The sequence below is a fragment of the Pteronotus mesoamericanus genome, unplaced genomic scaffold (genome assembly GCF_021234165.1).
Source record: "Pteronotus mesoamericanus isolate MK-2021 breed Mesoamerican mustached bat unplaced genomic scaffold, CSHL_Meso_final contig_50, whole genome shotgun sequence".
Taxonomy (NCBI): domain Eukaryota; kingdom Metazoa; phylum Chordata; class Mammalia; order Chiroptera; family Mormoopidae; genus Pteronotus; species Pteronotus mesoamericanus.
The window spans coordinates 32,439,295-32,455,736 of NW_026555186.1; the positions used below are offsets into that span (position 1 = coordinate 32,439,295).

The 16,442-nt window shown below is 35.6% G+C and overlaps 1 protein-coding gene across 5 annotated transcripts in view; it reads right to left on the bottom strand.

Moving 5' to 3' along the window:
* Positions 1–16,442, bottom strand: part of SSBP2 (single stranded DNA binding protein 2) — a 236,039-nt gene that overhangs the window by 71,632 nt on the left and 147,965 nt on the right. For 3 of the 5 annotated variants that reach the window (XM_054578552.1, XM_054578554.1, XM_054578551.1), the window contains exon 5: positions 13,858–13,947. The exons of the other annotated variants lie outside the window; for them this stretch is intronic. In XM_054578552.1, the coding sequence (XP_054434527.1) occupies positions 13,858–13,947 (90 nt within the window). The remainder of the gene's footprint in view (positions 1–13,857; positions 13,948–16,442) is intronic. 5 annotated transcript variants of the gene reach the window in all.

Consider the following 16,442-nt stretch of genomic DNA (forward strand, 5'->3'; position numbering starts at 1 on the left):
AAATAACTGTAAAATATTAACAGATCCAGTTTCCTAAATGTTACTTTGGCAATTCAGCAGAGAGTAATATTTAGGTTGATTCCTTTGATGTGGATTTAGTCCAAGCATCAAAACTGCTCACTTACCTTATGGGTCTTTTCAAAAAGATTCTATTCCTGAAGGCTTCACTGCCGTATATTAGATATAGGTGTGAGGCAATGGACTTGTGGATTGTGAATGGGGACTATGCTGGCTGCTGGTCCAATAAACTATAAAAGTTTGATATTATTCTATAAAAAACTTTAATAATTTGTTTCAGATCAACTTCTATTCACAGACACGCAGAGACACATTTTTTGGGTGTCTGTGGGACAAGCAGCTGGAGCCCCGTGCAAGCTGAGTCTGCCTCTGTGCTGTTTCCCACGACTGACTGAAGTCACAAGGACGGACCAACCTACATTAGTGTATTAAAAAGACAACTACAATGGGTATGAAAATAAATATTTGAGATTTATTATTTAGGATAAATTATCAGCTGACTCAACCAAAGAAGAAGGTAAAACAGTAATTTTTAAGAGTCACTCTTAATTTTTCATTAAAGAATGCAAAAGTGTCCCCTTCCTTGTTTTCCTTATTTTATACTATACTTCCATATAACTCATTCCAGATGCAAGTGTGTGAAACAGGTAATTTGTCTAAATGTACCATTGCAAAAGAAAGATGCTACTTTTTTCTCATCCTTCACATATCTTGATATGTTAGGGAAATTTCTGCTGATTAGGTGGTAGTCCTTTCAAATTCACGTGCAAAGGTAACATCTCTTAAAGAAACTAGCCTATGGGGTTGGTCTTCTGATACAAGTGGCAGGTTATAGATAAGGGTGGGCAAAAGTAAGTTTACAGTTGCAATACAATAAATAATATAATAATTAATAAATAAATAACACAAAAATAAACTGTTTTGTGTACTTACAACTGTAAACCTACTTTTGCCAACCCTGTATATTTTTACTTCCATTAGAAATAAAATGACACTCTCATATTCACTTGGTTATTTACCTATAAACATGAAATATATACCTAAAATTTCTCAACTCATGTCTAAAGTATATAAAATAGTCTTTCTACAGAACAGTTTTTTTACATAAATTATTAATGCATCAGAAAATCTTTTGAAACTAGAGTTCACCAATTTGACTAATTTGAAAAAGTATATAAATAAGCAAGATGAGAGAATTCAAGTTGTACAAACTAGTTATTTCTACATCTCCATTTTAAAATATGCATTTTTGAACATGAATGTCTTAAATAGATACATGTACACAATAGAATTTATAAGACAGATTAACATGGAAAAATATTTACAGATGTCAAAGGTATTAGTAATGTCAGAGATCATTTACAGAATATAAAAATGACAGAAAAAAGTATGCACATTTGCAGTCATTCTAAGTAATTAATTTTATTTTACTGTTTCTTGGTAAGTATTCTACTGTGCATAAAAGATATATGATGACTCTATTCCCTGGCATTGTAACTTGTACTTAAGATTATACTGGATTGCTGGGTGGATTGGATAATACTTCGCAATAGTCTATACCAACTCTCTACCCACAGTTGCCAGCAGAGCTGTCCCTCTGCAGGGATGAGCCATTTGTAATAGCCTACATTTCACTCCCAGCAGTATTTCTTTTACCTCCTCCTTTTCTCCCCCCAGCTACTGCCTCATTTCTCTTTCCCGTTAGAGCAAAACTCTTTGAAAGAGCTGGACATACTTGTTGGCTCTGATTTTTTCTTTCTTTCCAGTTTATCCTGAACCTACTTTCATGAGGTTTTCAACCCCATCACTCCATCAAAACTGCCTTATCAAGGCCGCCAATGACCTTCTTGTTAAATCCAATGGTCAATCGTCAGTCCTCAATCACTTTGAACTATCAGCAGCATTTGACACAGCTGGTTATTGCTCTCCTCCTTGAAGCTTTTTTTTTTTCATTTGGCTTCCAGGATACTGCATTGCCTGGTTTTATTCCTGCCTCATGGTCTGCTTCCTCTCCTTCTTCTTTGCTTGCTCCTTGTCATCTCCCTGACTTCTTAACATCAGCATGCTCTGGGATGCTTTTAGATCTTCTTGTCTCTGTACTTACTGCCTTGGTGATTTCACCTGGCTCACAGCTCTAAATATTATGCATATGCTAATGACTCCCCAAATTATTTCTTTAGCCCAAGCCTTAAATATAAAACTCCAAACTCTATATATCTTGTTTCCTACTCAACCTCTCATGAGTATCTAAGAGCCATCTTATTCTTAAGTTTAAAATTAAACTTATTTTCCCTCATACTTCCTCTCGAAGTTTTACCTACATGAGTAAATGTCAACTCCATTTTTCATTGGGATAGAAGCAAACTCTTGCAGTCACCCTTGATTTAGCCTTTTCTCTCACAACACATGTCCAAACCATCACCAAATCTATTGGCTCTAGCTTCATAATATATCTAGAACTCAATAATCTCTTGTCAAAATTTTGCAGTGACATCCAAACTGGTCTCCCTGTTTCCATCCTTCACTCCTATGGACTAATCAGGACATAGCAGCCTGAATGACTCTGTTCAAACCTTCTAATCAGAGTAAAACCCCTAATTTCTACAACGATCTACAAAGACTACATGATATGGTTTTCTGTTATCTAAGACTTCATATCTAACTACAGTCAAACCTCAGTTCTGGGACATCTTGGTTCTCAAACAATTTGGTTCTCGACCAAGCTGTTCATAGAAAAATGTCTCAGTTGTCTAATATAACTTTGGGCCTCGATTCTCTACCCAACCACCCTTTCATGCTGATACCTGTATGATCAGTCACACATCTCTCAGGTGACAAACAAAAGAGATTTGGTTTCAGAACAAATTACTTTTGTTTTCTGGAAAGACTTAAGTTTGAGAACTAAGGTTCCAATCTATTCTCCCCAGCTGACACTCCACTTTAGCTACCCAGACCTTCTCATCTCTGTAAAAAGCCACCCATACTTTAAACTCAGGGGCTTTATGTTTGCTTGTCCCTCAGCCTAGAACGCTCCCATATAGCATATGCATGTTCCTTCATATCCTTCAGGTATTTACTCAAATCGCACCTTCTCTTTGAGTATTTCTTTGGACACTCTACCCAAAACTTCTGCAACACTGCCTACATTCCCTTTTGGTTTCATTTTTCTCCGTAGCCCTTATCACTATCTAACATATCATATATTATAAAATAATTATTTATTTTGGTTATTGACTGTCTCCCTAGACTCTAAGTTCTATGTGGGCAAAGATTTCTATTTATCTTGTTTACTACAATAGTAACTCTGGTATGTGGGGGTAGGGGGCAGCAATAAATATTTATCACCGAATGTTGTCAGCCAGCGGTACATAGCCATTGGTTCTCAAATTTTAGTTTGTAAGATTCATCTGTTAAAAACAAAACAAACAAACGACAAAACATCAAGGATTTTTAGTCCTACACCTCCATTCCCAAGAATCTGGGTAGACTCGGAGTGGGTGACCCCCAGGACTCTTGTGTCAGTAGCGCACAGAACACACTTGGAGAAGCATTGCTCTTGATGTCTACCCTCTGGATGTTTTGCAAAATCTCTAGTGGTGACCACATTCCTTTAGAAGAGCAGTGTGCAAATTATGGCTCATGGACTAAATCTGACCCATCACTTGTTTTTGTTAATAAAGTTTTATTGGAACAGCCATGCTTACTAGTTTACATAATGCCTATGGCTGCTTTTACACTATAGCACCAGAGTTGAGGAGTTGTGACTTCAAAGCCTTTAAATCCAAAAATATTTATTGTGGCTTTCACAGTTTGTGGACCTCTGTTAAGTTATTTCTGAGTGCTATCTAGTGATAAATGGTTTTTGTTTTTTAAAGCTGAAGGCATCCTAATGTATACTTAAGACAAATATAACCCACATCTATAGGGAACTTATAAATTCCTTCTTTAATTTCTCCTCAACAATGGACCATATTTATTTCTGTAACCAACGTTAAATAAAAAAATAAATTGTGTTATAAATAGTCTTTGCGTATTTGCAACTTGGTATACCTATTTTTTTCCTGCATGAGACTTTAATAAAAATTTCAGCACTCTGGAAAAAGTTTTCATTTAGATACTTTTTATAAGAAAAACTGTAATTTCAAATTACTAAAAAAATAGATTAGCTCTTATCACAGATGTAATTTTAAAATGTGATATTTTGTTGTTTCATGTGAGTATTTTGACACCGTTAGCTTAGTGACACCTTTACCATGGAAGTAAAGGAAAACCAATATTGGTCTAGGATGGCCAAGCTAACTTTTTCCTAAATACTCATTTTGTCAAACAAACAAGCAAAAAAGGTTTCTAAGAGGAAACTATTTCATTCCATCTTAATAGGAAAATCTAAGTAAAGTCTCTGAATCCCTGACCCTACCTCATCTGCTCCCTTTCCATCTAGTCACTGCTCTAAGGACTTCAGTTGTTTAAAACTGCATTTTTAAAAAAGCTCACTTAGTTACTCAAGCTGAGCAGTTTTAATTTGTTCTAATAGTTGAGGCCAGAAAAACTATTACCACAACTGCAGGAAAGCATTATCAAAGCCAGCAGCTGTCACGCACCTTTATTTTCTCAGGCTGCTTTTATCTTTATATTAGAGAAAGACTCGTTCTATTTTTAATATTTACAATCTCTGTTCTTTAAAGATTCAAAATTACATTTCTAAGAAAATTAAACTTAATATTTATTTCTTTAACTTTAATAAGTAAGCAACCTTCCCCACCTCCAGTCTCTAAATCATGGTATATTTAGTTCTGAGAAATGCTATTTTTAATTGTTTGAATTTTTAACCTATATATAGATAATGTTAGATGGTATAATTTGGTCAGTTCTTCTTGAGGTTTTCAGTATCTTATGTATTCAAACTAAGAAAAGACTAATCTACTTCTGGTCAAGATTGCAGCACAGGTAAACATGGCTTGGCTCCTTGTATAACCACATCAAAATTACAACTAAATTATAGAACAGCCATCGCTCAGAACCATCAGAAATCGAGTTGAATGCAAGTATGACAACTCTGAAACTAAAGAAACTACAACCATCCAGACTGACAAGAGGGGTGAAGATGTGGAACAGGCTGGTCCCACATCCACATGTAGTGGATAAAAATTCAGAAGGAATATCCTGGGAGCAAGGAGTCCCTGTCCCACCCCAGACCACCCCAGCCCAGGGTTCTGGTGCCAGGAAGATAAGTCTCCACAACTTCTGGCTGCAAAATCCAGCAGGAATCGAGTTAGTAGAAGAAAATTCTGAAGTCCCAAGTAGTTCTTCTTAAAGAACACACACACACTTACTCAGACTCACTCCCTCTGAGCTCCAGCTCTGGGGAAGCAGCTTGAAAGGCACCGGTGGCATACGGGAGGAACTGAAGTATCTGACATCAAGGTGAGAGCGCGGGGACAGCTTTGTGCCAGATGGAGAGGCTGGCAGAGGCCATAGTCACTTTTCTGAACCCTCTCCCAACACTGAGCTACAGAGCCACACAGTACTGGCAGGTGGGTGCCATATCTGAGGCTTCATCCACTTAGCACTATTTGCGAACCCCGGAGATGCCCTGAGGCTCCATCCCACCCAACTTACAGCTATTAACAGTGCCTTTTCCATAGGGATGGCTGGTCTTGTTTCATACTTCACAACTTCCTAAATCATTTCAAACAAGCAACAGTGGGCCTCAGTGAGGCCCCACTCCTTTACCTCTTCCTAAGTGCACTAGCACTTAGCAGCAGCCAGCCTAGGTTCACAGCTTAGCTTTGCCTGGAAAATTCCAAGCCCAGCACAGGCAGCAGCCATCTTAGATTGCTTTATAGCTCACACAGGGTGACCCTGGGTAGAAAACAGGTTGGGGCTGACATAGGCCTGCACCACCTGGGAAATCCCAGGGCCTGCATACCCAGTTGACAGCTACATGCCATATCAGAGCACCACTACCTTGCCCCTGCAGCTGATCCTCCAAGGAATCAGTCGTTAGGAATCAAGAAGTTAGTCGTTAGTGGTCACAGACAATCCTTGGAGCTGACTAGTCCTGGGTAAATCCCTCTCATTGACCTGCCAACAACAACCAAGGCTCACCTACAAGAGGAGGGTGTATTCAGCCCACATGAAGGGTACATCTTGAGTACCCAGCTTGGGTGTAGGAGAGGCTGTGCCACTGGACCCTACAGGACACCTACTACATTAAACCACACTACCCAAACACAGAGTCAAAACAACTCTACCTAATACACAGAAACAAACACAGGGAGGCTGCCAAAATGAGGAGACAAAGAAATATGGCCCAAATGAAAGAACATATCAAAACTCCAGAAAAAAGAACTAAACAAAAGGAAGATAAGCACTCTATCAGATGCAGAGTTTAAAACACTGGTTATAAGGATGTGTAAGGAACTTGTTGAGGATACCACAGCATCAAAAAGATCCAGTCAGAAAAAAAAGGATACCCTAATTGAAATGAAGCACAATTTACAGGGAAACAACAGTAGAATGAATGAAACTCAGGATCAATGATTTGGAACATACAGAAGAAAAAACAACCAGTCATAACAACAAGAAGGAAACAGAATCCAAAACAACAAGGTCTGTACAAGCAGCCTCTGGGACAATTTCAAGAGGTCCAACAATCACATCATGGGGGTGCCAGAAGGAGAAGAGAAAGAGCAAGAAATTAGAAATCTATTTGAAAAAATAATTAAAGATAACTTCCCTCATTTGGTGAAGGAAATAGACATGCAAGTCCAGGAAACACAGAGAGTCCCAAATAAGAATGATGCAAAGAGGCCCATTCCAAGACACACCATAATTAAAATGCCAAAGGTTAAAAATAAAGAATATAAAAGCAGCAAGAGAAAAGCAGTTGGTTAGCTACAGGCGAGTTCCTATAAGGTTATCAGCTGATTTCTCAAAAGACACTTTGCAGGCTAGAAGGGATTGGCAAGAAATATTCAGTCATGGAAAGCAGGGACCTATGGCCAAGTTTGCTCTATGCAGCAAAGATAACATCTAGAATCGAAGCAAAGATAAACACCTTCCCAGACAAGAAAAAACTAAAGGAGTTCACCATCACCAAACCATTATTATAATGAAATGTTAAAGGGACTTATTTAAGAAAAAGAAGATCAAAACTATGAACAATAAAATGGCAATTCATACAAAACTATCAACAACTGAATCTAAAAAACAAACTAAGCGAACAAGAACAGAGTCAGAATCATGGTTATGGAGAATGTTTTGATGGTTGCCAGAGGGGAGGGGGCTGTGAGGAATGGGTGAAGAGGTGAGGGGATTAGAACTACAGCTAGGTAGTTACAGAAGAGCCATGAGGATGTAAAGTGCAGTATATGAAATGGAGGAGCCAAAGAACTTATACCCATGACCCATGGACATGAACAATGGTGCGGAGATTGCCTGAGGAAGTGGAGGGTGCTGGGTGGAGAGGGGGAAAGAGGGAAAAATTGGGACAACTGTAATAGTATAATCAATAAAATATAACTAAAAAATAAAATGCCAAACAAAAAAAAAGACTAATCTTTTAGTTTGTTATCTAAGATCATGGATAGTATCTACCACTTCTAGGGAGAAGGAAAGGGAGTTTTTCCTGAAGTTTGGAATTTTCCTAAGTCTAATTTCTGAACCAGCCATGGTCAGGAAGGTTAAGAGGGAAGGCAAAGCATTGAGAGTAAAGACAATATGAAGGTTAATAAAAACAGAAGGGAACTGAGGAGGCAAGTAGACTATTTAACTATATGTACAAAAAATAGGGTAACACAGATGCCACCAATAATAAAATAGTTGTATTCTGAAAGTCTGATTAGGAATAGCAGAGCAGATAGGTATACTTAGCTATGAAGGTATGATCAAAATATAGGACTTATTTCTAGATAATATGTTAAATAAATTGACCTCCAGAAACATTTAACCAGAGCTTGCAAAAACATTTTTTATTTTTCCTTTTCAGTTTCAAATCTTAGATTAAATAACCATTTTTCTCATTTTTGAACATTTTGATTTTTTCTTTCAAAATATGAAGAATATTTATTACCCTAAGCTTTGTTTTTGTCTTTGTTGCCTTATGAAAGTGATTTATACTGAGTTTTTCATAGTCAATAACAGCACCGTGGAGGAAAGGGGACATTTCTATTTTTTTGTTCTTCTTATTATGTTATTACTATGTCAAAGCTTCAGGTCAGCTTGCTACAGTGCAGTCTTGCTAAAAAATAAAACCTTTGGAAAACATACCCCGAACAAGCAGAGACGTCTGCAAACCACCACTAGATGGCAAAGCAGCTTTACCATTGCTAGCGTGAAGAGACCGCGGGGCTTGCAAACCTGACACAAAGTAGTTTCTTCCTTTTTGGAGTTGGGATCAATTTAGATTTTAAAATATGGACGGCCACCTTAGTCGGAAACTAAATTACTTGGTATACATTATCTTCAACCAGTATTTATAATCTTATTCATGTCAAAGCCTTAAATTTACAACCCAACATCAATAGATTATTAGTTTTTAACAGTTTCAGTTAAGAAAACTAAAGATCCAGTGACTACAATACAGTAAATGTATCAAGATAAAAAACAAAACAAAACATGATAAATAAAAGGCTATACAGAGTTCAAAATTAGATTATTTACAAGTATATCCCATATTAGGTATACACTCAAATACATCAATATCAGTATGTATTAAAGATTATATTGTTTTTATATAAAAGATATAGATATGTTTAGTAGAGTGATAAAAACAAGACACAGTTTCCTTCTTAAAAGTTTTCTTGTGGTAAAAAGGAGGAAAAAATACAGTATTTTCACCCCTTTCTGCCAATTGTTTTTGACAGAAATAAAAAACGTTCATTTTTTTTAATGTTGTACAAGTTATAGCACGTTCACAAGAGAAGTTTCCTTGTTACTCAGATCTATAAAATTATAGAACTTGATGAGGTAAGAGAGTTAATAGTCTTAATTCTTTTAAAACATAAAAGAATGAGAACTTTGTTTTATGCACTTTACTATACTATTTTGATTATTATACATCAGTGAGAAGAAAATTTAATTGGTTCAAGGAACACTGCTGTCTAGTCAATAAAATTACAGGAATCAAACTTTGCCTATCTTTTAGTAAGAATGCTATGAGAATACATAGAAGAATAATTCAAATTTCTTAGTATAGTGAAACTTCTGACTAAGACTCTAGCACAGGGAGAGGAGTCAGAGTACAGACTCAGTTCTGAGTGTACTGAGGCCACTATGTGCGTTCATATCACACCACAATACTACTACTACTACTACCTCTGCTACCACCACCACCACCACCACCACCACTACTGTATTTTCTTCCACTAAAACTGCTAAATCAAAGTACAGGCTATGGAACATTCAGGTTTGAAGCTTACTAGAAATTGAAGAAAGCCTTCCCAGTGGCAAGACTTCCCAATTTAAGAGAGCTGCTCTAAAATCATTCACCAGTCCCATGGTAGGTCACTTTGAGAATTTATAGGGTTTTGTATACAAATTATTCATTTAATGAAAGACTCCAGGTAAATAAGTATATGTAACTTATTTTAAATGGCTTTATTTTACTAAATTGATACCTCCTTTTGCATGTCCAACTATTCCTATTGATTTTACTTAATTGGTTTCCTAGTCAACAACAGAAGCTCTCCCATTTTAATAAAAATGTCAAAGTGTAAGTATGAACAATGTTAATATCTGTCAAAAATAGAAAGACACTACTAAAGACTTCCTTCCAGGATGGACTTGTTAAATGTATGAGGTATTAATCATAATTACTCATTCTAGAGTTTAAGTTAATTGCTGTTATTCAAATGCAGTTGTTATGAGATCAGACATTTAGTTTGTGATAATTCCACTTGGTAGTGTATTTAAGTCTAATATCAGAATGGAAAAAAAGGGACTTGTTCTGGAATGTAAACAGGAATAAAAGGATTATGTTTGTCTGTTTAGGAGAACTATTTGAATATATTTTTTATAATATGATCACATAGTCAGTGAAGCTCAGAACTACTGAAGCCAGTGTTCTATGTTCTAGTTACAAATTCTTCTTTCTTTAGTTTCATTTATTCATTAAACTCTAATAGGCTTAGTCCTTTCCTGCTCTAGTCCCATTACAACTGTCCCCCAAATAAGCTTTGCACTTCTTCACTAAAAAAGGGGATTCGAAACTATTCTCATACTCTAGATAATTCTTGGACCTCAATATCTCTTTGGAACTGGATTAGAAACTGGTGTTAAAACTTGAATTATGATTGTCTGTTGCTATTTCTACTCACAGAAAGCAGTTACTCTTCATTAACAATGGTTATGGCCAGAATCATGCTGACGTGTGGCCCAATCATAGTAGAAAACAAATGCTGATATTTAGGAAATACTTGACCTGTCTGATCCCATATGTACCAAAAAATAATAACATGTTATTTCTTTTTAAAAAGTTTGATAGCTTGAGTTTTTCAATATTTCAGAGAGGCATTTCTAGGGAGACTGGTCATATTTCAGCCAGCTGAATAGGGGAAAAGAGTATTTGGGATTAGCTGGAATGGTATCCCTGGATAGAAGAACGACATGTTTCAAACCCAAATATATCTGAAACTTTTTCTACCTCCCCTCTTTCCTAAGTCAGGTAAAGACATTAAAATTTTCCAGAGGCTCAAAGTAGGAACCTCAGACTCACTCTTGATTCCTCCAGCTCTTTCTCTTCTACACCTCATTCAGTTAATCAACTGAGGGTTACCAAACATAACTACGATTGCTTCTTCCTTTCCAATCCCACTGCCACTGCTTGGAATATGTCCACAAACTCTCTTCCGTGGGCTTCTGTAATAGCCAACCAACCAATACCTCTGCCCCCCATCTCTTTAATGGATGCTGCTGCCTTTGTCTGTCTTTTAGGTGTTATTATTTTTGCAGTTCTGTTATCCTCTTACTCTCTCATTCTGTCACTTTCTCTCTGGACAATTAATCTTCCTATGTTGATTCAAGTGCCCTTAATATGATGATAATCCTTCCACTTTTATCTTAAGCCTAGATCATTGTTTTAGGCTTTAAACCTATAAGTTCATTGGCTTAAAGGATATCTCTGGGCGGTCCCACAGAACCAACTTCAGTCCTCCTCAGCATCTGTGGTCCCTGTCTCAGATAACGAAACCTCCATCTGTCCAGGTAAGAGCCAGAAACCAGCGTATTATTTTTGTACTCTTTTACTCATAATCCTCGTATTTATTTGTCACTCAAATCCGTTCATCTTTTTCCATACCCACTGCCACTGCCTTACTTCAAGCCAGCATTAAATGTCCCCTTATTACTGCAACAGCCTCCTAAATGGCCTCCCTGCCTTCCGGCTTGTCCTTCTGCAATCCTGGCTGCACACTGCAACTGCAGTGATTTTTCTAAAAAGGTAAATATGAACACGCCTCCCTCCTGCTTACAATCCTTCAGTAGCTTACTACTACCCTTAAGATCAAGGTACAAATGCTTAACTAATCTATAGGCTCCTTAAAGTTCTGTATACTCATCACGAGCCACTGACCCTTTAATTAATTAAGCAACAGTTTTATACATGGTCCCTCTGCTTTCCATTCTGGGTCTTTGAAATTTTCCCCCTCTTTTTGTAATATTCTTTCCTTCTCTCCCTAACTCCTTTGCCAAACTCACCTTTAGATGCCAGTTTGGATTTCATTTACTATTTCCCTGAAATGCCCCTCCCAAGATTGGGTCTGGTAGCCTTCTGATTTGCTCTAAGAACACACTCTACTCATTTAATATAGCCATTTTCATTCTATACTCTAATTGCCTTCTCTCTCTCTCTCTCATTAACCATATCATGAGTTTTTTGAGGGCAGGGACTTTATATTTAATTGTATCATAGGTGCCTAACAAAGCCTGAATCCACTCTATAGATTGAATTCAGGTCACTGGCCTTCTTAAAGATCTCTGACAGTTCTTACATGTCTACTGAAAAGAGACTCAGGTTCTTAACCTGGCTTAAAAGGCCCTTCTCAATATGCTAGATGATAACCTTCTCAGCTTCATGTCTAAGAACTCCTGCCTACCCTTCCTCTACTTTCTGTTTGCATTACTCTGAACACTTCTGCACAGGGTAATTCTAATGCCTCCAAACTTTTGCTTATACCGTTCCCTCTTTCTGGAATAGCATTCTTTTGCTGGTTTCCCTGAAGAACTTTTCCCAAACCACCCTTAGCTCCAATTGAGGAAGACGTAATAGCTCTCTTCTAGGTCATTACAGAACTTTACATTTTACTCTGTTTCAGCACTTATCTTGCGGTACTACAGTTACTTCTTTTTAATGATACCTCACTGGCTAGATAATGAACTTCAGGAAGATACATAAAATATATACTCGTTTTCCGATGTTTACTACAGTGCCTGGCATCTAGTAGTACTCAACTATTTATCACACTGAAATAATAGAACAAATTTAACTCTGTTTCAACTACTATTATCAAGACTAAGGCAGAAGGCAGGTAAGGGAAGAATAGTTCATTATATAAAATGTAAAACTAAAACTGTATTGGTTTATACACTTTGTTTAACCCTAGAAAGAATTTGGCTTCCTACCTAAACTATCTCCTTTTTTAAAAAAAGTGCCACAGAGAGAGGTTGCTTCTACTAACTCTTACAAGTAAACCCTTCTGATTTACTTCCTAATTCCAATGTATCCTTGGCAAGAGAAATAAAAGGATGAGGAAAAGTAAAATGAGCTAGAAATGTTTTATGAGTAATGATCAACTATGAACTTTAAAAGTTAAATTTAATGACACAAGACCAGAGAGCCTTGATGTGGGTCCCAGCCCTGTTCCTTTCTGACTTTGTACAAACCACTTATCTATCATGTCTAGGCTTTTCCAACTGTGCAGTGGAAATGATAATAATGCACACTTCACACCTAGGGCTACTGTAAGAATTAAGAGTTTATACATGTAAAACATTTAGAACAAAGCATGGCATAGAATAAGCAGTTATTGTGTTAGTTATTATTACTATTATATTGATTCCTGTAATGCCTTCCAACTCTAGTTTTTAATTCCTAAATTCTTCCTAATTTTTGCAAAGGGTGTTATAAAATTAAGTGTGTATTTAAAAAAACCCAAACCTTCAGAGTTTTTGTTGGTTTGGGTTAGAAAACTGTCAGAGTTAAGACGTGGATGGCATAAAATTAAAAAGGGATATACTGTAATTCTAAAATCATTATCATTGCTAAAGTAAATGGTCTTGTTGAAATTTTAAAATTCTAACATACATATATTAAAATCTGATTTTAAAATGTGATGTAATGATATTAATAAAATTCCAGCTTAAAAGCCATAAAGATGATTCTCAAATATTTTGATATAGCCTATAATCTTGATAACTAAATAGGTTATGACTTTGCCATATTTTTAAAGTACAGCCAAATCTTGATTATCTTTAGTCTCTGGAGGTATGGATAGCTTAGATATTTAAAATCTCTATGTCATTTCAGAACCTCATCTTTAGCCTTTTCTCCCACCAAATCTTTACCACAATTAACTTAATGGGCTAATTTGCATTCCAATTCTTTTCTTTCTTCTTAAACAATGAAATGGCAAAATAATAAATGAATAAAAATTTGACAATAATACAGGAAGGAAGGGCTAATCTATACAATAACCAGTCTTTGAATAATCAAGAGTTGGCCGCACAGCATTATGTTTACCTTACGAATAAAAATAGCCTCATTCTCCTTCATATCTTTAGATAAAAACCAAATAGGAGTTCCTAGGCCTTAACATTCCTAGTCAGAGTTTCTCTGAGTACCTGAAAGAACCCTGGTGGTACAGGACCTACTGGCATGCCATCTCCTGGGGGAATGTTTCCTAGCACTGGACTGGGAGCTGCTGCAGCACTCTGCAAAGAATAAAGGAGAAACAAACCTATATCATTACAGAGCAGGCACAAAACCAAAGACTAATGATAATAGATGGTAGGAGGGGAAGCTTTCATTCCTGGGAACAAATATTGGTAATTTTCCCCACTACAGAAGAGAATTAAGATACAACAGTTAGTTTGGTACATGAGTAAGTTATCTGGTTTAAACAGGTCTCTTAAAACTTTTTGAAGTCACAAAACTTTAATAAGGTGTTATATTTAAATGGTATATAAAAAGCAAATAGTATGACAAAATGATAAAAGTTTAAGCAAATGCTTTAAGGTACAGGCATCTTAAATGGCAATATCAGTAACAATAAATATGTAATAAGTTTGAAAATGGTAGGTGTAAGAGTTGGAAAAAAGGACTCTCTCTTTAGATTACGCATTTCTGTCACAAACAATTGTAATTCATTTTCTGCCTATAGGTGGCAACACACATTTATTCACTTTCTGATAGACTACAATGGGTAGCTAAGATAGCAAAAATAACGTGGTTAGTACAAAAAAGTAATTAGGAGATTGAACAGGAGAAAGGAATTAGATTTGGAGAGATTAGTCTCATATAAATAGATTATGAAAAAAATCAGATTGAAAAATTCAGTCTATTTCACTCACAATTTCATGGAATCCTAGGGTTTGGTTACATAGGAGTAAGAAAAACTATGGGTTTAGACTCTTTGTAATCAGATCAAAGTTTTAGATTTAATTCTTACACAGAACAGCAATATATACAACTGTTCTGCAACTATGGATTTCATCTCTCTACCTGGTTAGACATATTACAAACACTGAGAACAGTCAAGAAGGAACCAGAAATATGCTAAAGACAGATTAGTACAAATCCAACAGTTCTAATATGAGCACTCAAAACAAATCCTGGATCTACTGTACCTGTTTAATTATATTAAGAACTACTACCAAGCATCAGTTGCACTGGATTTGTGTGATTTCCATTAGAATACCACGAAAAATCCTTCATTGTTCAATATATCCATGATTATTTAGTGGTGACATTTTATTTTTATCCTTCTTGAAAAAAAAAACATACAAATGATATGGCTTTAAAGTATTTCTTCTAAGTAAACTGAATACAGAAAACTTCAGAGCAAATGTAAAAATATTATCACTGAAAGTGTTTATCTCTGTAATCACTTACTTTCTATGCTTTTAATATATGCTTTCAGATATGTATTTTCTAACTGCCTCTAAATAACTTATTTTGTCATGGGAATTAACTTTCAAGGATTTTTTGAAAGTGATGACTTCACATTTTTTATTTATCCCAAATCACTAACATAATTTTACCTATTTTTTAATAAATCCAATATATTAAATTTGGTGTTTTCAAATAAGCTTAATTAGGAAACAGTTATTTGTTTTCCCAAGGCTATTTAAAGTGAACTTTATAAAGAGTCACCATGAAATCTTTCTTCATGTTGCTGTATATTTATCTTTAAGTCTGTGTGGCCATTTTCCTCTCTTGCACTTTCTATGATTACATCATTCTACCAAGAAGGCATATGTCAATTTTTGCTCCCTCCTCTTTCTGTTACTGATTTTCCCCTTGCATATATGTCCAGCATCATTTTTCACTTTCTCTTTTCCCTTAAATATTTTTATATAATTGAATTTAAAAATATTTTTATTCTCTCTCTATTTCTGAATTTAAGGACACAGAATTATACTGTAATTGTGTATTTTCTCTTCTTAAATAAAAATCTGAAATAAAAGCTAAAAAAGTTCTTATTTCAGCTTTACTTACCACTAGTGGCCTCCAGCAGAAAAAAAAATAGTTGTATATACTTTTGTATGGAGGCTTCAAAACAACAGGTGCACAATAAAATTTTGCTTATAATAAAATTAGGATGCAACTGCTTGCTAAACAAAGTTAGCATTTACCAAGATTCTATATGTTAAATAACCAGTACTTTTATTTATTAGGTATTTTAGAGAACCAGTTGCCTAATTATATATTGGGAAATTAGGATAGAAAATCTATATTAGGTGGAATAGGAAAAAATATTTTAAGTATATAAAATTGTGAAAGTAATAATAAAGAAACTAATATAGTGATACAATTATTAGAAACTGGAAAGAGGATTAAAGGGAGAGATGAGTAGGAAGAGACTGGAAAAGAAATACTGATTTTTGGTATTAAGATATCTGTACTATTTTTAAGCCATTTGCAGGTATTTTTTGAGAAACATTTCAAATGGTAATAGTACTTCTCTATCCCTTTATCTTTTTCACCATGTCCCCCAGACCTCCTCCCCTCTGGCAACCATCAGTCTGTTCTCTGCATCTATTAGTCTGTTTCTGTTTTGTGTGTTCATATATATTATTCTTTAGATTATACATGTAAGTGAAATCAAATGGTATTTGTCATTTTCTGTCTGGCTCATTTCACTTAGTTAATACCATCTAGGTCCATCCATGCTGTTGCAAATGATAAGATTCCATTGATTTTCTTT